Raw genomic sequence first — 22570 nt, 5'->3', positions numbered from 1 at the left:
GCCATTCAACCAGAAGTGCGCTTCATCGCTGAACAAAATAAAATGGACGTAGTGCGCGATACGTATTCCGCATAGAACCATTATTTTCGAAATAAAATTTGACTATTTGCAAGCGTTGTTCAGGCGTGAGTCTATTCATGATGAATTGCCAAACCAAACTGAGAATAAATCACTTGCCAGCTGTTGAATCGGTCGGCTTCTTGAACAGTAATGCAAACTTAAAGTTATATACCTCGAAAAAAACACCCTATATAATAAGGAGATAATAAAGGGTTATCCAATAAGAATAAATATCAAGCGAAATCAATAAATGTTCATTTCATTCCCATTTCATGCCATTAATGATGGAAAACGATATCCTTTTATGGAAATTTTTCATTAACAATTCGCATGTTTGCGGCTATATGTTCTCAATACATTCACGAATTCCATCTCTAAGGTCTTCAATCGATTGTGGAGCATTACCAAGGATCTTAATTATCACGTAGCCCCAAAGAAAAAAGTCTAAAGGTGTTAAATCACAAGATCCTAGTGGCCTCTTCGGGAACTGAAAAAAATTCTGCTATTTTTGTAGAAAATTTCAACAATCTCATTGCGTTGTTGAAGCGTGTATCGTTTCATTCTTAGTAATGACTAAGATGCATGAAATCCCTGGTGTGTACTGATTCAATTTTGTTTCAGACTTTCTGAGATATCCACATGTTACTTTGGTGTTCTGTTTCGCCAGAGTTCTGTAAGGTGGCTCTCTTCAGAGTAGGTATAAATCTGAAAAATCGCCTGTTTTGTCTGAAGGTATAAGTAGACACACCAGGTTTTCTATGCATCTTAGTAATGGCGTAGTATTCACTTGTCAAATGTCAAAAGATGACAGCTTCAAATGTTACAGGTGACAAGATATAGCGGGCTATTCAAAATGAAAATTTTTATTGGAAGACCCTTTAAATAACCGAGAATTTCTGAACAAATAAATCCATTGATACCTATCTATAAACCAAGGAGGTACGAGGTAAGTAGGAAAATCATTCTCTTGATATTTCATTTATTCAAAAAAAATATCAATGTATTTAAACTGCTCGAATCAAAATAGCTGATGTGTGCATACATATCATATAAAAAAATATCTGTACCTTTTCTATTCCTTCTGACAATACTGAAATACCGTTTAAATACTTTGATATCGCCTTATACTTCACAAGGTTTTTTCTGCGTCAAAAATTACAAACTAATCAACATTTTTGTATCTTTTGTCACCTACTATATACATGGTGAAGTTATGAAAATGAACGCTTGTTCCATTTGAAATTTTTCCAATTTTCCAAATCTTTTTATGCTCCACTTCAAAATCTAAAGATTTTGAGAGGTAAATACAAATTTTGAAACTCAGAATTACAAGGTGGGTATCCAACAAACACAACTAGTAATTTTCAAAATTTCTCAACCACATGAACCCTACAAATGTACTTCGATATTCGTGAATTGAATTTGGAAAAGAATAATTGAAAATCAGATCCAAATCTTCATTGTGACTTACAAGTGTTACTCAACTTCTCAATTTTCATGTGTATCCTCCCATTCCAGATCCAAATAGAAATAAAAGGGCTCTTGGTGCTGATTTGTTCAAGTCCCCACCCTGTATATCTGATTGTACATTCCTAATTATATTCTCAACTAATAATATTTTATTTTCAATCTATTAAAATATAAAACTTAAAACTCAGGTATATATTATTATAATCTCTTAAATCAGTCTCTATGCTTATTTCTAGTTATATTTCATAGAAAATCTTATAACAATCATACTCTATATGCAATGAATCCGTAAAGTGATTGATGAAATAGATAAAAAAAAATTACAAATGAAATGTATATGGAATAATTTCCAGGGAAATCAATTTATATTTGATTTAACTTGGGGAAGAAACATACAGAGTATCATAGAAAAGAGATATGTGATCATTGTCGAAAATATGTGTCTCTAGATACCCTCTATCTTTATTCTCACGTCAAAAATGAACACAAAAAAAAATTTGCTTCAATTCGTTTCAAATATACCCGCTACTTTACGAATACATTGTATTTTATTGAACCTCAAAAACAGCTGTAAGAAAATCGGTGATTTTTGTGGAATTCAAGAATAACTGGAATTTCTGGAACTTGATACCGTATTATGGTTATCATATACTCGAAATGAGTCAGTTACTAATTTTTCATATTTTTGAAACTAACGAGTGTTCGTTCAAATTCGTGGTCAAGATTGCTGTGTGAAAATTTGAGTTGATTTTCTGTGATTGAAAGTAGCGCTAAGCTTGTACCATATTTAGTTCCCAAATTTGAAGTATGTAAACAAATGTGAGTGTTATGGTACAAGCCAAGCGCTACTTTAGTCACAGAAAATCAACTCTGATTTCTCCACGGCACTCTTGAACACTCATTATAATCAAGATAAAATATAAATCTTTACATAGCTTCTTAGAAAAAAATGTGTCCAATTTCTGTTTCAACCTGGTTGATCCTATAAAAACTGATTGGTTCTTCTGTAAAAATTTTATCCTACAATTAGATTCTTTTAGTGCAGTTAGTTTTCGGAATTTTTCAACCTATAGTTACCCTACTCTTATTGGTTTAGTGATTCTATTCTGCTCGATAAAAAAGTTATTCCAAATCTTTTAACATACATCTATGTACAAAAATGGAGCTTAAGCTCTCCCAATATTTCCTCTGAGGAGGAATCAAAATATTTACATTTGTTTTTTCAAATATTCATAACACGTTCGAATGAGCAAAGTCTAGAAAAGATATCTGCGTCACAGTAGAATATAATTCAATGAATTTGAATTAAAAAATTGATTCTCTAAAAAGAGAGATAGAAAGCTGAATTTTTATTTTGATATTTTCCATTCTATTTTCTGTTGCTCATCCAAGTGTTACCAATACGATCAACAATAACAAATTATTTAATATTATCTCCTAGTTCAAAATTACTCTTGTGTTCCGTATAAAAATATGTAATAGTTGAAAAACTTGGAAAAAATTACGAACCCCTCTCTGGGTCTTTAAAATGGGTACGTTGGCTCTTCATCGAAGACCTTTTGGTATCTTCTTCTTCGGCGGCGGCCAAAAGTTTCAATTTTTTGTACTTTCCTGAAAATCAACACAAAAAATCAATTTCTCTTCTTTCATTTCATAAAATCAACAGTACACGAATTTGCTGACCAAAAGAAAAGTTGTACCCTCACTAAAAGAACTCCATACTCACGCGCTAATTTCACCATGATCACCCCCCACCAAATAGACCAGCCCCAGCCAACTAGGCAGAAGAGGATCGTGAAGCACTGGCTAAAGCCAACTATACAATCTATAATGAAGGCACCAATACGGGATCGTACGCTATCTTTCTGCGAGAACCTGGGAATGCCGAAACAGAGGCAGAACATACCGCTGAAAACGGTACCTGAAAAGGCAACACTGTGAAAAAGTTTCCAGTTGATAAAAACACACTAGCTTACCAGTACCAGGAAGAAGGCAGTTCATGATCAAGCAAAACCAAGCTAGGGAAATTGGTAAGACGGGAATAGCAGCTTTCATGTGTGAAGAATGCTCGACTAGCGACAATTCCAGCTTAGGTGTTTGGTCCTGAAATAATAAACATTTGTCATTTATAGTAGATAGAAATAAAATTCTCAAGCTAGAATGCTCACCTCTATGGGCTGTTGTGTGGTGGTAGGAGTCAAACTTTTCTTTTTACTCAGCGTAGATTGCCTCCTACTGACTGAAAGGTCAGTTAGCTTCCTCTTCTTCTTGCAAAGATGCAGACAGAATAGTCTCCTCATGAAACTCTTGAATCTCTCGGAGAAGCTCCGCCTGAAACAAAAAAGTTTGCACTCATCTCAAAGATCTTCTATGAAGGATGTCTAATTCTCAATTTCCATGCATACCTTGGTGGTAGATCACTGAGAATACTGTCCCTCCTCTCTTCCCAAGCTCTTTTCTGTTGTCCAAACGGAAGACATCCTTGTTGTCCAACAGCATCTTTCTTTCCACAACATTTCATCTTGTCCCAACAGGACCGCTTCACTTCTTCTTCATCGTCTTGAACGCTGATTCTTATAGACTGCCCAATATGCTTCTGCTTCTTCTTCAAACAGCCGAAGCATCCATTTTTCTTCTCCTCCGTTTCTTGGAAAGCAGTTGGCGTTGCATTGATAGAACCTTCCTCGTTCTTTTTGGTGCATGATTTACAAAGTAGATTATCTTTAGCTGACGAAAAGAATTTCGCAGCTTTTCTATCTGGTTTTTTATCTTCTTCTGGTGGTTCCTGGTGTTTTGGACCTACGTCGTTGTGGTTTGTTTGTAGATCTGGTGGTAAACTGGAACAAGAGGAGAGAACTTGAGATTTCTCGAAAAAAATTTTGAATTTACTGGAAGAAAATCCATTATGAACCTAATTACGAGATTTTCACCAAATTAAGTAACTAGGAACAATGGCATCAACAGATATTTCTATGTTTATATGATGGAAAAGAAATTATTTTTATATGTGTTGGTTTAATGTTGCTTCTCTTCAGAATCATTAAGTTATATTCTTCTATATGATCTTTCTCCAAAAAAGATAGCAATCTTGCTTCAATAAATTTTCCATTAATCTCTATTTTCGTATCTCAAAATTTTGCTGAGAAAGATGTTCTATAATGAGGTTATTCAGAATAAGAATCCTTCTTTATGTAACTGTAAATGCACTTTAACTCAACTATTTGAGAATCTGATGATGTCATTATTGTAATGAAGAAACTATTCAGTGAAAATCATTAATATCCACGATCATAATTGATCTCACGATTTAAGCGTATAACGCGCTTCAAGAACCACGAAAAAACCAATAGTAAAAAATTCGCGTTCCGAAAATTCAAAAATTGATTGAGAAAAACCATACCCGCCATTTTCTATCACTCCATAGCCATTTTCTTCCTCATGTAAGGGCATTACATAAATGAAGGTCATATTGATCAATTGCTGATGCGCACATTACATGGATGGGTCTGAATTTTCAAAAACACAATTACAAATTTCAATTGAGTTATGAATCAGGCAACACAGTAGAAAAAAATATCACTAGAAGCATTCAGATGTGGAGTGCAATACTAAAACTTCAACAACGTTCAGAAATTATTTTATCACTTCTCACTTAACTCAACAATGACGTACAAGAACTTTTCTTAAATTTCATAAATTAATTGAAGCGTGTATCTTTCCATTATTAAATGACATAAGAAGTGTCAAAAAATAATAAACAGTGTTTAAAACCTTTGATGAAACCAATTCTCAAATTTCATGAAAAATACTAAGAAATTCTGTGAAGGAAGAAAGTCTCGAAACCACAAGTTAAAGAAATAGCTATCCATAAATAAATCAAATATCTGAAGAATGATTCTGAAATTTGATTTTATCGCTTTGATCAATTTATATTTCATATAATGAATAATTATAACACACAAGTATGATATTCCGAGATGAATTCTTAAATTGGAGAATTGAATCAAAACAAATCATAAAACCTGATTGAACACATATCAAACAAACTAATCGCATCAAAACTCAGTTCTCCAACAAAGAAACTCGCTCCTCGACAAAATTATTAATTGCTTGGACTGCAATTCGTGAAATTCAATTGCTAACCTTGAAAGGAGTTATTCTTCTCGGAGGTTGAAGAAGAAATATCGATTTTATTTCAGCACGCAATATTTCAAAGTAGCGAAGTGATTTATCGGGAACATTTTGAATACATTAATGTAACATGTAGCACATTGTTTGTATTGTAATTTTCGAAAATATCCATGTTATGAAACGACTGAAAAATTAATCCTGAATAATAAGTGGATAGATTACAAATTCGATTGAAAATGGCCGACGCATCATGGAAATCCATAATTGAACTGGTATAGATTGCAGTAACATGATTTTTGGCAGAATTGAGTTTGAAACCACTACACATGTTTGATTATGATAAAAGCTCAGCCAGGTGGTACAAATTTTCAGCTTTATAGTCAATCACCTAAGTGAATTTTGTTTCAGCGGAACACTCTGAAAGGATTTGAGGTCAATTTTAATAAAAATTCAAATAACTCAATTGTATTCAGTTCGAGGATTTCAATTTTGAAGCATGTTTTGAAATATTAAAAGGATTTAATTGATTACCTTAAGAAATATCGTATGAAATGGAATTTGAGAATTCTATCTGTACCTAAATTTGAATAACATCTAATAAACAAACATGAAAGGTTTTTTTTTTGAGTAAATTATTGAAATTGACTCTTTAGTTCGATTGTAAACAACCTCAAATATAAAGTCACTAAAATTTTTTACGTTAAAAAAATTCATGATGAGCTAATATCTAAATGTTAATATGTTTTTTATTATTAAATGGATCGAACTAAGTATTTTGAAAAAAAATATCTCCGACTGTTCCTTCCTCTCGAAGAAGTGCTCCAAAATCAAAGTGCTGGTGATCTAAAAGCCAAACGAAAGCATGCATGAAAGTGAAAGTGTTACAAACAAATAAACAAAAACAAAAAAAAGGACAACATCACCACTGGATATAAGAAGTCTCAAATAGAATACCATATGTAGGGGATATCTACATCACTCAAAGTCAATATCTTCATGTTTCAATGAGCCTCGTCGATCTTAATCGGACAATTTCAATTAGCCCTGAATTAATTAGCGAAATTCTGTACTGGTTAAATTTGAATTTCAATGACTAGAGCTGTCAGTTTCAACATTGGACAAGGCACTGGTTCTCAACTTGGTTCGTTGTCCACTACGTGCTTTATTCGCACTCGTCAACCCCAATGCGGCTATACAGAACTTCTGTATATCCGCTGGACATCGGCCAAGGAAACTCCCAGCGGCGTGCCTTCGGGGTCTCGAATTTCGCGAAACTTTCCGATATAATTTTTTTTTACGAATATTGAAATTGAATGACAGGCATTCAATTTCCACTTCTTGATCAAATAAATGAAAATTGTTTCACTACATAGTAGCATCTTCAGATTTTAAATTTTTAATAACTGAAAATTTCAAAATGAAACTCTCACTTATATAGGTAAAAATGGGGGTAGGTACATGTTATCAACAATGGAGCCTGGGAATTCTAGCAATAAATGGTTTTCAGCAAGATATTCAAGATCGTCGAGTTATCAACTTCCATTTGGTCATTTAATAATATTCCAATATCATATGTCTATTTGGCTTAGAATTAAATAACATTTGAAGAGTTTCCTTAACAGCAGGAAGAATTCTACATATTAACGGGGTTTTTTTTTCGAGGTATATAACTTTAGGTTGGCATTTCTGTTCAAGATGGCGTACGATTTAACAGCTGTTAAGTGATTTATTCTCAGTTTGGTTTGGCAATTCATCATGAATAGACTCAAGCCTGAACAACGCTTGCAAAGAGTGCAATTTCATTTCGAAAATAATGGTTCTGTGCGGAATACGTATCGCGCACTACGTCCATTTTATTTTGTTTAGCGATGAAGCGCACTTCTGGTTGAATGGCTACGTCAACAAACAAAACTGCCGCATTTGGAGTGAAGCTAATCCTCAAGTGTATGTCGAAACACTGTTACATCCAGAAAAACTGACTGTTTGGTGCGCTTTATGGGCTGGTGGAATCATTGGTCCGTACTTCTTCAAAAACGATGTTGGCCAGAACGTTACAGTCAATGGTGATCGGTATAGAGCCATGATTACTAACTTTTTCATTCCTGAATTGAACAACCATGATGTCCAGGAGCTGTGGTTTCAACAAGATGGCGCAACATGTCACACAGCTCGTGCCACAATCGATTTATTGAAAGACACGTTTGGTGACCTCCTAATTTCACGTTTAGGACCTGTGAATTGGCCTCCAAGATCTTGTGATTTAACACCGCTAGACTACTTTCTGTGAGGCTATGTAAAGTCATTGGTCAATTCAATTTCAAAATATGATAATCTCGTGAAATATAAAGTTTTTAGAAAATATATGGTTATTGTTCAAATTGTGAAGTTATTTCACTCCATTCATGTGTTAGACGTCTCATTAGTCAATGGAAGAATGCTCCATTAAAATTCACAACTCATTTCTAAGTTTTAATTCAATCGAACGGGTATTTTTCGAGTTATTGACAAAAAAAATTCAAATTGCTTCAACTCCAAAACCGTTTGGAGAATTTGGTCTATTTACGTCTCTAACAGCTTTTTTCTGATCATACTCTGAAAAAGTTTCTAATTTTTCCTTCCGAAAATTGTCTTTATTGGTATCTAATTCTCTAGAACCATGAATTATTGCTGCAGAATTTAAGTACCAAAACTTAATTATAATTAATTTATTCATCATAGCTCATTACCAGAATTTTTATAATAATTTGAATTTTCCTGAGAATAACTAGAGAACTGTTTAAATATTTTTTCGAAATCGGTAGCAGATACTAGAAAACTACAAGAAGTGTAGTATTGAACCAAAATTTCTCCTCGCGTTTTTCTAAACTACCTGTGATCCACCAAAAAAAAGTTCTAGAGGAATGAAGCGGGCAATATTCCAGAAAAAATATCACCCTGCAGATTTCCATAAAAAATTAATAAATCACATGATGAAAACTTCAAATTTAACAAATTTAAGTTGAATATCTTGAAAAGGTAAGGAGCTATGAGAAAAAACTTGAAAAAATCAATTCAGGAACACCCTGTATAGCAATGTATTAAATGAATCGCCTCCAAAATTACCGAATCGAATAAAAAAAATCTCGGTGAGATCATTCACACCAGAGAAAATTGATTTCCAAGAAAACCATCCTACGCCAATGAGTAATCTGGACACGCCATATTCTACTTCTTGACCGTTCGAAAGACGCTGAAAGCACGCGAACTAATATTAAAGAACCCCCACCTCGCTGAAAGAGTTCATTTTAACGACCTCTTTCTCGAACCCCCTACTCAAATTATGTCAGGGTTTTTAATACACTTCCATACGATTTGTTTGCTTAAGAGGCTCAAGTAATTTTTAATGGATGATTTTATTAGGTTATGATGGTATGTTAGTGGAGGAGGATGGACAACGTATACAGGGTGGTGGAAATTTAATGCTATTTTGAAACAAATTTTTTTTAAACTAGTCTTCAGTATAAAGAGTGCTGAAGGTGATACATAGATGGCGACTCTTGTAGTATATCTGTTAATAGTTTCTGTTTGTTAAGGATATGCCCAAAAACTGCAAAGTGCTGCAAGTTCATGCAAATTTCCTGTTTATCGCGTTTAGGGATTCATCAAGCCAAGTAGCTTGACATTTTGACCAACTACTTGGCTTGAAAATCAAGCTCGTGAAAAATTACATACTTGAGCTTGACTTGACATGATTTTAGATATTCATTGCCTGACCTGATATCAAGCTACTTGATTTTACTTGAGCTTTATATGCACGCGTCGTACGACATATAAAGGGTTTTGTTTAGAGCTATAGAACTTTAAATTGCAATAAAACAACGATGGATTATTCGATTGACATGAATTTTATTTATCCGCAAGATAATCTTGTGGCATTACATTTTAAATATTTTTAAAATGTATTTTAAATATGATATCTGGCATATGACCACCACGGCAGGCTCGGATAGAGCCCAATCTGGACGTTCAATTTTCGATGACTTCCCAACATTTGTGGCCGTATATCGGCAATAACACGGCGAATGTTGTCTTCCAAATGGTCAATGGTTTGTGGTTATCCGCATAGACCAATGACTTTACATAGCCCCACAGAAAGTAGTCTAGCGGTGTTAAATCACAAGATCTTGGAGGCCAATTCACAGGACCAAAACGTGAAATTGGGCGGTCACCAAACGTGTCTTTCAATAAATCGATTGTGGCACGAGCTGTGTGACATGTTGCGCCGTCTTGTTGGAACCACAGCTCCTGGACATCATGGTTGTTCAATTCAATTCTGCTCTCACAGTTACAAAAACCAGCAATCGGTTAAGCAACAAATCTATAAAATTCCTCATGTGTATTAGATCCTCGATGGAAAATTATGAAACCAAACAAAGCATGGAGGTTTCTCAATATTAAGAATATTTATAGGGATTTAATTCATGTTTCTATTAGAAAAAATATGATATTTTCGGTTAAAATAAGGTTTCTTTTATATAATAAAAGTGTTTTTTGCAAGGTTCCTTCTCATTTCATCATTTTTTTATTAATGTGTCAAGAGAGTAGCGAGTGAGTTCTATGTCATCATTGACAAAGTGATATCTGTAGTAATTGACGATACACGAAAAGCCGTTTCAATTTCCATACCAAAACCAACATCGCCTTCTTAGAACTTCAACCCTATTGTGGCGCAGTTTTTCGCGAAGAAAAGTGGCGCAAAACCTGGAGAAGAACCGTTAACATACTTAGTATTGAAAAGCTCCATTTATCGTATCTGTGGAAAATCCCAACAAAATCGAATCGAGCACAATGGATGTGCCAATTTTCATCTATGAAAAACGCAGTATCATGAAACTAATTTATATCGAATCCATTTATCACACTTTCCATCACATGGGCCATAGTTGATGAAAGGTTCTTTGTGGAGTGTTCCAATACATTTATGATACCGTTTGGTTATACCGATGGAAATTCGTTAATTATGAAAAATGGAAGCCAGTTAATGGTGGCTTTGTGTGTATGCATTCGGCCAATCGCGTAATTTTATGAATGGATATGAATATTCGAATGTTAATTGAATTATGTATCCATGATATTGATTGCCGAATATTAATTTACTCTATCAACTCTATTTTATAGGTATCACATAAATAATGCAACACCAAGGAGGCGTTGAAAGTTTTTGATTAAACAAGGCAGAAATATTCAAGTTGAAAATTATAAAATTCGAAACCTTCTTGGTGTTGCATTTTTATGTTACAGAACTGATTTATTTGACAGATATCACTTTTTATCTAGATGAATTAGGTACAATAAGTCCTCTATTTCAGTATCGTAATGAGTTTATTTCAGTACTTAAAACAGTGCTGTAATGAACTCATTGTTTTCAGTTATATTATTGTGGTTGTCAACACGGCCTTTCCTATTAAATTTCAACTCACGTCAATTGTCAATATAATATAATTTGGATATAGTGAAATGATTTTCAACATTATTCCCAATTTCTCTCAATTCTGGTGGTGTTAAATCGATTTCGTCAGGAAAAATTCACGAATTTAATGCGTAGTTATAATTTATTTCAAAATTTGAAACATACGGTTCAAAACCATATTCCGTAATATGTCAATTTTCGTAACAGTCACACCAACTGCCAATAATTGTATAATACAAGAGTCACTAGGATGTATAATCTGAATTTTTCGTTGAATCTCGACATTATTTCACAAAACTCGACAGAAATGGAGAAAATATAGTCCAATACTCGTTGCAGAAGGCAATTCCAACACTCATGCGTTCGAAAACTCACTCCTGGAATAGGAGCCCATTCTGCAACTTGTTTTAGAATATACCATTCCACCACAGCTTTAACTTGGCTCCAAATCATACTCCTTAAAAGTCTATAATTGAATATTCTAGATAGAGTGCCAAAGTGGTACTTAAAATAAAATGGTTTCGCAAGTCATTTGAAAACTTATCATATCTAGCGAGGAATTTACACCCTTTCAAACTTCGTGAGTCTGTGATATACTGAGGAACTGTTCGATTTTTCGAATCGTAGTGTAAATTATTCAAATTTATGCATTCCTTTAGAACAATACGGAGAAAATGGCCAGTTTGTATAACAGAACGAATCATTATGCAAATTCTCACGTTCAGAATAGACGTGCATTTTCTTGGACATCGAAAAATCGATTTTTAAAAACATAATCGAGATTACACATTTTTAACTCTTGACCGCTATTCGATAAAACGTCGATAGCATCGGTCGAGCTCTATATTTTCGTTATTAAATTTGAATTCTTCTTATTTCTGTTCTATTGTTCTGAAATGTTCTTGACCATTTAATGAATTTCCGTGAATATGTTATACTATATATCAAGTGAGAAATGCTAATGCGTCGATCTCATATCTATCAACAATTTCTTTGTTGTTTTGATTTGTGAGCTAGTAGGGGTGGGGATTTGTTATGAAAACAATCAAAAATCATTATGAAGGGGGTTTTTTTTAGAGCTATAGAACTTTAAATTGCAATAAAACAACGATGGATTATTCGATTGACATGAATTTTATTTATCCGCAAGATAATCTTGTAGCATTACATTTTAAATATGATTTCTGGCATATGACCGCCACCCTGGCTTGGGTGTAGTCCAATCTGGACGTCCAATTTTCAATGACTTTTTCCAACATTTGTGGCCGTATATCGGCAATAACACGGCGAATGTTGTCTTCCAAATGGTCAAGGGTTTGTGGTTTATCCGCATAGACCAATGACTTTACATAGCGCCACAGAAAGTAGTCTAGCGGTGTTAAATCACAAGATCTTGGAGGCCAATTCACAGGTCCAAAACGTGAAATTAGGCGGTCACCAAACGTGTCTTTCAATAAATCGATTGTGGCACGAGCTGTGTGCCTGTTGCGCCGTCTTGTTGGAACCACAGCTCCTGGACATCATGGTTGTTCAATTCAGGAATGAAAAAGTTAGTAATCATGGCTCTATACCGATCACCATTGACAGTAACGTTCTGGCCATCATCGTTTTTGAAGAAGTACGGACCAATGATTCCACCAGCCCATAAAGCGCACCAAACAGTCAGTTTTTCTGGATGTAACGGTGTTTCGACATACACTTGAGGATTAGCTTCACTCCAAATGCGACAGTTTTGTTTGTTGACGTAGCCATTCAACCAGAAGTGCGCTTCATCGCTAAACAAAATTTGCTTATGAAAATCGGGAACAACGGCAATCTCATTTTGCACTATTTGCAAGCGTTGTTCAGGCGTGAGTCTATTCATGATGAATTGCCAAACCAAACTGAGAATAAATCACTCGACAGCTGTTGAATCGGTCGTCATCTTGAATAGTAATACCAACTTAAAGTTATATACCTCGAAAAAAACACCCGTTATATTACTCTAAGGGTTGACGTCAGCTTGGTATATATCATGTTGACTGCCAATCATAGAATGATATTGTATCAATCAGCGACATTATGTTAAAGAAGACCAAGCACCTGAATGTTTAAGAAATGATTACTGGTTTATTTCAAATGTTCGTATTTTTGTTTGTAGATCTTTATGCCTTTAATGAAAGAAGCTGGTCAGAAGACTCTGATTATCACTGATTCCCAAGTTATAGAGGGAGTTCAAACTAGACATAACGATAAAAGCGAATAGGTTTTTCAGCTGCAAAGTAGCAAAAAACTCTTCGAATATGTTTCCTGTTCCAAAAGTTATTAGATTTGTAGCTTTTATCGCTATGTCTACTTTGAACACCCTAGAACTTTTGAGCCAGCTTTGATCAGAATCTTTTGATCAGCTTTTCTCATTGTGGGCATAAAGGACTACAAAATTCAATACCAACTTTTGAAATGAACCAAAAACCATACTCCGTATATTCAGGACCCTGGTACTCTGTTCAAAAATGTAATTGTAAGTCTGAAAGTCTGCTGGAACCTCGTAATTTTTTCATATCATATACTTCGAAGACTTTCTTCTCAAATGTGGTAAAATAGATGTTTTGGCAACAATTTGCAATACTGTTAGTTGGAACCAGGTTAAGGGGGGAGTTCTTCCCCTTCACCTCTGATTCCCCAGCCCGATTATAAGAAGGCACGGGGGTAATTATGTTCTGGAAACCTTGTGGGACACACGTAAATAAACGTGCGTGCCAAAAACGCTTCAGGTGTAGGACGCAACGTTTTAAAAGAGTATAAATATCGACACCAGACAGCCAGTCAAGGCTACACCTCGCTATCCAAGAGCAAGTTGTCTATGCTCCCTTTATCTCTCCACTCTCTGGTCTGTACATCTGTATCTGTTCCTTCGAATCTCCAGGCGATTCACGTGTTTTGACGTTTACGGTGAGGTCACGCGATCGCAATGGTTGACCAACAAAGTTATCCAGCATGAGCTTGAATGAAGAGAGATCGATACGCTGGACTTGGTGATCCGAAAGACCTTGAGGCGAGTTTTATTTTTGATCTACAGGATTTTACTATAGGGTGTTTTTTTTTTCGAGATATATAACTTTAAGTTGGCATTACTGTTCAAGATGACGACCGATTTGAAAGCTGTCTAGTGATTTATTCTCAGTTTGGTTTGGCAATTCATCATGAATAGACTCACGCCTGAACAACGCTTGCAAATAGTGCAATTTTATTTCAAAAATAATGGTTCTGTGCGGAATACGTATCGAGCACTACGTCCATTTTATTTTGTTAAGCGATGAAGCGCACTTCTGGTTGAATGGCTACGTCAACAAACAAAACTGCCGCATTTGAAGTGAAGCTAATCCTCAAGTGTATGTCGAAACACCGTTATATCCAGAAAAACTGACTGTTTGGTGCGCTTTATGGGCTGGTGGAATCATTGGTCCGTACTTCTTCGAAAACGATGATGGCCAGAACGTTACAGTCAATGGTGATCGGTATAGAGCCATGATTACTAACTTTTTCATTCCTGAATTGAACAACCATGATGTCTAGAAGCTGTGGTTCCAACGACGGCGCAACATGTCGCACAGCTCGTGCCACAATCGATTTATTGAAAGACACGTTTGGTGACCGCCTAATTTCACTTTTTGGACCTGTGAATTGGCCTCCAAGATCTTGTGATTCAACACCTCTAGACTACTTTCTGTGTGTAAAGTCATTGGTCTATGCGGATAAGCCACAAACCCTTGACCATTTGGAAGACAACATTCGCCGTGTTATTGCCGATATACGGTCACAAATGTTGGAAAAAGTCATCGAAAATTGGACTTCCAGATTGGACTACATCCGAGCCAGCCGTGGCGGTCATATGCCAGAAATCATATTTAAAATGTAATGCCACAAGATTATCTTGCGGATAAATAAAATTCATATCAATCGAATGATCCATCGTTGTTTTATTGCATTTTAAAGTTCTATAGCTCTAAAAAAAAAACACCCTTTAGAAAGCCTAATGTCCAAGATCGATGACAAATCAAAAAACCTGTGTTTTGGTCAACACTACGAGCTATAGCAGATCCTCAGTTGACCTCAAAAGACGCACATGGTTTCATGCTTCATGACGACCCAAAAGTGCTCTAGTTTTGCAAACTGCAACTTTAAAATTTTCACCATTTTTGTAGTGAATTTTGACATTTTCAATTGGTTGTTGAAGCGTATATCGTTCCATTTTTAGTTTGGAGTAGTTTTTAACCTGTCAAATGTCGAAAGATAACACTTCAAAAGTGACAGTTGCCCAGAAATGAAACCTCTTCTTGGAAAACCCAGAAATGTACCCATGAAGGGAAAACACATGGAATTCGTGAAAAAATTACGCATTCAAAAAAACTCGGAAGCGGCGTATATCAATCGTTAAAAAAAATGTTTTGTCCGAAAAGTACAACATGAATCATATGTCATAATTCATTCCACATCCTTGAACTCTGACCGTCTAGGTCAATCCCACATTATGCGAAACTTGACACGCACATTTTTGGTGGTTTGATTACCGCATAGCCACCTTATAGATTTCTTCCTATGGACCACTAACCCCAATTTTCTACTAAAATTAGACCGTCATAAATTCAAATATCGCAATGTTTCATTCGACTCAGCCAATTGGGAAGGAAACTTCTAATATGGCCCTGATTCCTTGGACATTTTCAATCTCCTCTAATTAGAGGTTTGCTGGTTTACAAATTCAGTTGTATGAATGATATTAGAATTAAACTTGTTGAATGACAGAGATCATATACAAACATAACTGTCAAAGAAACTATCTAGTTGCGAGATGGTTTTCTGAAAGAGAAGATACTTAACTTGCCAACCTAGTTACTCTTTTAGTTGGATGGCTGTTATCAACCTACATTTAGATCCAAAAATGCTTAAGTGTTTACTCACCTTGGTCGTCCATGTATAGAACCATTGGTAGCACTGTACGGTACTCTCACGTTTCCACTCTCAACATCCTCATCGCTAGGTCTCTCCTTCACCAAAATCTGTATAGGTCTAACATCTGAAGAAATAACATTTGTCGCCTCCACAACCTTCTTATTCGCCATCTTCAGCATGGTATCGCCTATTGGTTTTTCCGAAGCTATCAGCTTGCTCATGCTATTCTGCACTTGCACCTCCATGTTCTTATCATCCATCAGACCAGTACTTGTGACGTGATTACCGAATTTTACCTCTTCCTTTGGGCTTTCTCTATGTCCCGAGTGGTTGTTCTGCGTTGGGGTCTTTTTGTTGGAATCTGCAGAAGTGTTAGTCTTCTCAACTTTACCATCCTTCATCTTCGTTTGGTCAGGTTTATTCTCCATTTCTGAATCGCTATTCTGGCTGCTTCTGGTGTGGTTCTCTCTTGACATCGAGATGATGGCGTTGGCTGCTGGTGAAAGTTTCGAAAGCCCGCTTTCCCTCATCAAGGTTTTGGTGTCCAAAACTGTATCGTTCATCCTGTTAATAGCATGCGATACGCTTGTTGCGCTCAAAATCCTGCCATCTACCATTGGAGATATCTTTTTGGACGCTTCCATTTTCATATCAGCACTGGCATCAATCTTCAAGGGTTTTGTAACCGTGGCAGCGGTCACTGGGACTATAGTAGCTGTTGAGTTGCTCAGCTCGTCGAAAAGTCTCATAGAAGCGTCGTTTATTTCTAGGATGTCGACTTCTCCAGGAAAAATGGAAGAAGGAGTGTTGTCTGCTTTCTTGGTTCTCGTTGAAGGGGTACCATTGGTTGTTTTGGTTTCTTTAGTTGATTTTGAAGGAGTTTTTGTGTCGTTGTCTGTCATGTCAGTTTCAGAAGTGTAAAACTCGTTTGTCACTACATTCTCCTTCTTGGTATCTCCACTAGTTTTGTTAATGTTGCTGCTAGAAGGTTTACTATGATCACTTTTATCGTCGTTATTGTTTCTATTAGTATTCAACCGACTTTTCACAGTTGAAGTAGCACCAATTTTATTCACACCGTTCCTCGCGTTAGTTGTCGTGGTCTTCTTCTTATACCTAGGGATCACTGTCACTGGTTTGTCCGAAAGTTCGGAATCACTGGTCAATTGAGGTTTTGGAGGCACTTTGGGTTTACTAAAACTATTAACTTTGGACTGGACGTTTTTATACTTCGTCGAAGGTTTGCTAGAAGAGGGTGAAGGCCTAACAGACGGACTGGGTTCTCGACTGGTACTCCTGGACTGGACTCTGGAGGTGGATCTCGAAGGGTTCCTGGAGTTGACGTTGGAGGCTGTTTTGGAAGTTAGGGCGAGTAGTCTTGAGGGCGAGGACAGCCTGCTCTGCGGTTGGCTGCGACTCCTGCTGGGTATTCGGGTGGGGGAAGACTGTGATTGGCTTGGTTCTGGTGAGCTACCTGGTTAGGGAAGATAGATTGTTAATTTTATTTTAAAGATAGGATAGTTCACATTTTTTTTTATATTGGTGATGATCCTTCTATTGGTTGGCTTTGTTTTCTGTTAAAATTTTTCAGTTAAAGAGACCATGGAAATATTGTTGTCTCGATAAGTTTTTCGAATTTTTTTGGTCTTGTTTTTGATGATACAGATTTTTTTCTTGATAATAATAGTTTTTCTACTGCCTCACTTATAAATGTACCTGATTATTACTAGTTGAAAACCTAAACTCAAAAACATATTTTGGTCTAACATTAGTTTCCCTGCATTGAAGTAGCTCAATGAATAACGTCAATGAACTCACAAGCACTTCTAATAAAATTTGAAAGGAGCACTCAAATAATTTTAATTATACAGGGTGAGTCGGGAAGAACAGGCCAAACTCCAGGAGCGTATTGAACAGGGTGGGCAAATAAGCGAGGTAAGCGGCTATATCTCAGGATCCACTCATCATAGATAGTTGCGGTAAAAAATTTTACCACTAAAGTGTTCAAGAGAAAACACTGGAAATTGTTTTGAAGTTCATACCTCTACCGCTAGGGGGCGTAATAGCTACCGTCGAGTAGAAAAATGAATTTTACTCGAAAATGTTTCATATGAAGAGTTGAAGAAAAAATATCATCACTGTAATCCTTGGAAAATTCTCTATCTTTTTGAATTGTCACTTTCGATTTTACGACATCAAATAAGGGTAGTTGAAAGGCAGAAATCTGACTGATTGAAGTGCCTGTAACTTCAGTTTGACTCAAAATTTTTAAGCAAATCAGATCTCGTCTGAAAGATAATATCTTGTCGATTGAGGACAAAATATACTCATGATAAATTTGTTTTTGCTGCTTTCGAAAGGGGGCGCTATGTCATAAGTTCATTGTTTTGTTCATTTTACTGCGACCTTCAGGTGTTTTCATGCAAATTTGATGGAATTTATGTTTCTGTTAATAAAATCCTATCATTACATTTGAAATTTCACATGGTTATAGTTTACACCATGTGACATGCCAATTTCGATAGCAAATCCACAGGATGATATTTTCTTTGGAACACTGTTTCCAAGTTCTGGAGGGAAATCTATCTATGTCATCATATGTATAACTGAATTAAAATAAATAGTAACAAAAAAAATAGTATGTAGTTCACTTTCAACCTAGATGTCCACCTACTTCTACCTCCTTCTCAAACATTTCAATTCAATCTAATACTCACCTAGGATTGGCGAAAGCTGTCGAAAAGCCGACTTGGCTGCGTATCCTCTACTAGGACTTGGCGGCGGCCTCTTGGACACCTTACCGGGCGAAATGTTGGACATGCTTTTGCTCAGCTTCGTCCCCAGGCTACCTTTGGTCGGCGTCGAATCAGGGGTATCCTCAGGGTTCGACACTTTCTCCCCAAACAGACCGGAACTGTTTCTTCTCTTGATCTGAGGGATCTTGGATTTCTTGGTGGGGGTTTTCGGGGGTTTGGCAGCCTTGTCCACCGTTTCCGGTGGTGGAGAGGGAGCAGGAGAGACATGACGAGAACCTGTGGGGTTGAAGCCTCGTCCTCTGAAGGGACTTATACGGCCTGTAGGTGAGGTGGTCCTGGAAGGTACTTTGCTGGTTGGTTCTGCGATTATTGAGAAGGACTGGTTCCTGTTTCTTCTGGTGGTGGGAGTTAGTCTGTAGTAAAAATGTGGAGAAGTTAGTTGATGTTATGAATCTTTCGAATTATGGTTTGAAATTGCAAGGAATTTGGTTTAAATCATGACGATGAAAATTCTGATGATCATCATAATAATCATACAACCTAAACATATATTTCACTTTCCTATTGCAGCAATATGTAAAAAAATTTTATCTGATTTATCTCAGTTTGGTTTGGCAATTCATCATGAATAGACTCACGCCTGAACAACGCTTGCAAATAGTGCAATTTTATTTCGAAAATAATGGTTCTGTGCGGAATACGTATCCCGCACTACGTCCATTTTATTTTGTTTAGCGATGAAGCGCACTTCTGGTTCAATGGTTACGTCAACAAACAAAACTGCCGCATTTGGAGTGAAGCTAATCCTCAAGTGTATGTCGAAACACCGTTACATCCAGAAAAACTGACTGTTTGGTGCGCTTTATGGGCTGGTGGAATCATTGGTACGTACTTCTTCAAAAACGATGATGGCCAGAACGTTACAGTCAATGGTGATCGGTATAGAGCCATGATTACTAACTTTTTCTTTCTTGAATTGAACAAACATGATGTCCAGGAGCTGTGGTTTCAACAAGATGGCGCAACATGTCACACAGCTTATGCCACAATCGATTTATTGAAAGACACGTTTGGTGACCGTCTAATTTCACGTTTTGGACCTGTGAATTGGCCTCCAAGATCTTGTGATTTAACACCGCTAGACGACTTTCTGTGGGGCTATGTAAAGGCATTGGTCTATGCGGATAAGACACAAACCCTTGACCATTTGGAAGACAACATTCACCGTGTTATTGCCGATATACGGCCACAAATGTTGGAAAAAGTCATCGAAAATTGGACGTCCAGATTGGACTACATCCGAGCCAGCCGTGGCGGTCATATGTCAGAAATCATATTTTAAATGTAATGCCACAATATTATCTTGCGGATAAATAAAATTCATGTCAATCGAATAATCCATCGTTGTTTTATTGCAATTTAAAGTTCTATAGCTCTAAAAAAAAACACCCCTTATATGGGCAAAAAAAATCGACTGTTCCCTGAAATGAGCGGACAAAAATTTGATCTGAGTAAAATTTAAAAAGATTGGGATTATTGACTAAGAGAAGAAAAATTATTGTCATGTTAGTAGCAGAATTATATCCCGATACAATTTTTCCACAGCTAATGTTGATTTTCATTCTTACCTTATTTCTTGATACTTGGACACATAATACATGTTAATCATGTCACTCAGTTCTTGAAGCGAAGTGTCACAAAAAAATTCCGTACTAAACATAACAGTAGGTAGGTATACAGGCGGAGGACCACTCAGATTACTGCCAAGAACGATTTCTCAAGATGCAGGCATTAATGAAGACTGGAGGACATTTCCATCAAGTTCAAGTCAAGATTGTGGATGCGATTTATTTTTGGAATAGTCGGAAATACTTTGATATTCAGTAACGTCTAGCCACTTCATGAATGAAACCTATGCTCAGGTGAGTTTGTTTATTCTATGATCGCTAATTGCCCTTCGTTTATTATGATTTTGTGGATTCGAACACGAATTCGAATAATTTTGAAAAATTCATAATTACGCATTAAATTCTTGAATTATGTCTGACGAAATCGATATAACATAAATAGAATTAAGAGAAATTGCGAATAATGTCGCAAATCATTCAACTAAATCCAAATTATATCACATTGACAATTGACGTGTATTGAATTTGATAGGATTAGAAGTCTGGGTAGACAACCACAAAATGAAAAATATAACTGAAAACAATGCTGCAATGAGTTCATTACAGCACTGTTTTTAGAACTGTAATGAACTCATTACAATACTGAAATAGAGAAAAGAATATTATCTCCTGAAAAACGGTACAAAATCATAAAATTTAAAAATGTATGATGATTCAATCACATGATAATTCAATTCTAGAGACATGTCGTATTATAAAGAACATAGAACTGTATTTTTTTATATTTTCTGAAAATTGTGATTTTTCATATCATCAAACCTGTAGTTTTTAAAAGATTGAACTCAAAAAATACGAAAAATGAATTCATTCCACAAAAAATAAAAAATAATACAATGCAGTTGTCTCCGTTTTCTAAATTTAGAAAAAGGACTTCCGGCCAATGCTAGACGCGCTTCATAAATTCCAGAGATTTCATGATGTATACCGTACAGGTGTCGTTTGAATATATCTTCATTTCAGTTCTTTACATGCTTCAATGAAAAAGGATTTTTCTCATTTTATTAAGAATGCCTTCAATTTGAACAGATGAAAACAAATTTTTTTTTCTTTCTTTGAAAATGTTCGTATATCAAATTGAATAATTGATAGTTATAATTAGGAAATTCTTCAGACTTCTTGTTTTCTTTATAATTAAAAGAAAATTTGAGGAAAGCATTGAATTAAAGTCAGAAGCTGTAAGTCATCCAGGTATTGACCTATCCCAAAGCTGTTCGACCTCTAGAGCCTTCTAGATCATATGCCTCAATTATATGTTTTATAGCTAAGCAGCTGATTTTTTTAATGTATATACCTACACGTATACAATGATTTCTCATTTCAACCTCGATAGTCGCGTTAATAGGAAAACTTCTGCATTCAGAGTTTTGCGTATTCAAAAGTTATTTTTGAAACCAATACGAAAACTTATCCTTCAAAACCACTTTCATGCGCCTCAGTTGGAAAATTTTTCAGCAGAATGGCATCACGCGCCATACCTCCAACAATTTTTTTTAATATCACCACTTTTTTATGGTGCAAAAGATTAATTCCAAGCTGTATATCATACCTGTAAGGAACTGGAGCTTGTGGCGGATCTGGAGGTGGGGTATCCTCTGGAGGAAGCACCGTGAAAGCACCAGGTGACAGATATCTGAGCTGGAGATCGACGTCGAAGTGTCGCCCCGGTCGCAGAGGATCGGGCTCTTTTCTCGGACCAAGGTCGCGCATATTGCATTAGGATTTTCGTCGCGTCATCTTCAGGCGACGAAGAGAACGACTGGGAACTAGGGATGGTCATTCGGTCGAGGTGTCATCTGAAAAAAAAATACAGTTGCTAAACGCTCAGAAGTCTAGTGTTTTTTGACATTCAACAGGGAGATCCAATGAAGGTTTCATTCTGATATATAAAAAAAAACCAAGAATATTTAAAAAAAAAACAATAGGTGGTTATTGCATTATTGAAATCATTAACGATGGAAGACGCACATTTTCATCCTTGATAACTTCACGAATTCCATTTTTTAAGGTCTTGAATCGATTGTTGAGCATTACCAGAGACCTTATCTATCTCGTGACCACAAGAAAAAAACTCTAAAGGTTTTAAA

The 22570-nt window shown here is 36.0% G+C and overlaps 1 protein-coding gene across 1 annotated transcript in view; it reads right to left on the bottom strand.

Moving 5' to 3' along the window:
- Positions 1–1017: 1017 nt before the first annotated feature.
- Positions 1018–22570, bottom strand: part of LOC123673492 (protein stum) — a 28911-nt gene continuing 7358 nt past the window's right edge. Inside the window, exons 2-9 of the mRNA XM_045607997.1 lie at positions 22033–22279; positions 18760–19211; positions 16052–17516; positions 3936–4367; positions 3699–3861; positions 3507–3633; positions 3257–3451; positions 1018–3141 (exon numbers count right to left, since the gene is read on the bottom strand). Of these exons, the coding sequence (XP_045463953.1) occupies positions 3032–3141; positions 3257–3451; positions 3507–3633; positions 3699–3861; positions 3936–4367; positions 16052–17516; positions 18760–19211; positions 22033–22193 (3105 nt within the window). The 5' untranslated portion in view covers positions 22194–22279 and the 3' untranslated portion in view covers positions 1018–3031. The remainder of the gene's footprint in view (positions 3142–3256; positions 3452–3506; positions 3634–3698; positions 3862–3935; positions 4368–16051; positions 17517–18759; positions 19212–22032; positions 22280–22570) is intronic.

Source organism: Harmonia axyridis, chromosome 2, assembly GCF_914767665.1.
Source record: "Harmonia axyridis chromosome 2, icHarAxyr1.1, whole genome shotgun sequence".
NCBI lineage: Eukaryota > Metazoa > Arthropoda > Insecta > Coleoptera > Coccinellidae > Harmonia > Harmonia axyridis.
Note: the sequence above shows the minus strand (reverse complement) of the source record. Positions and strands in the feature narration are given on the sequence as shown.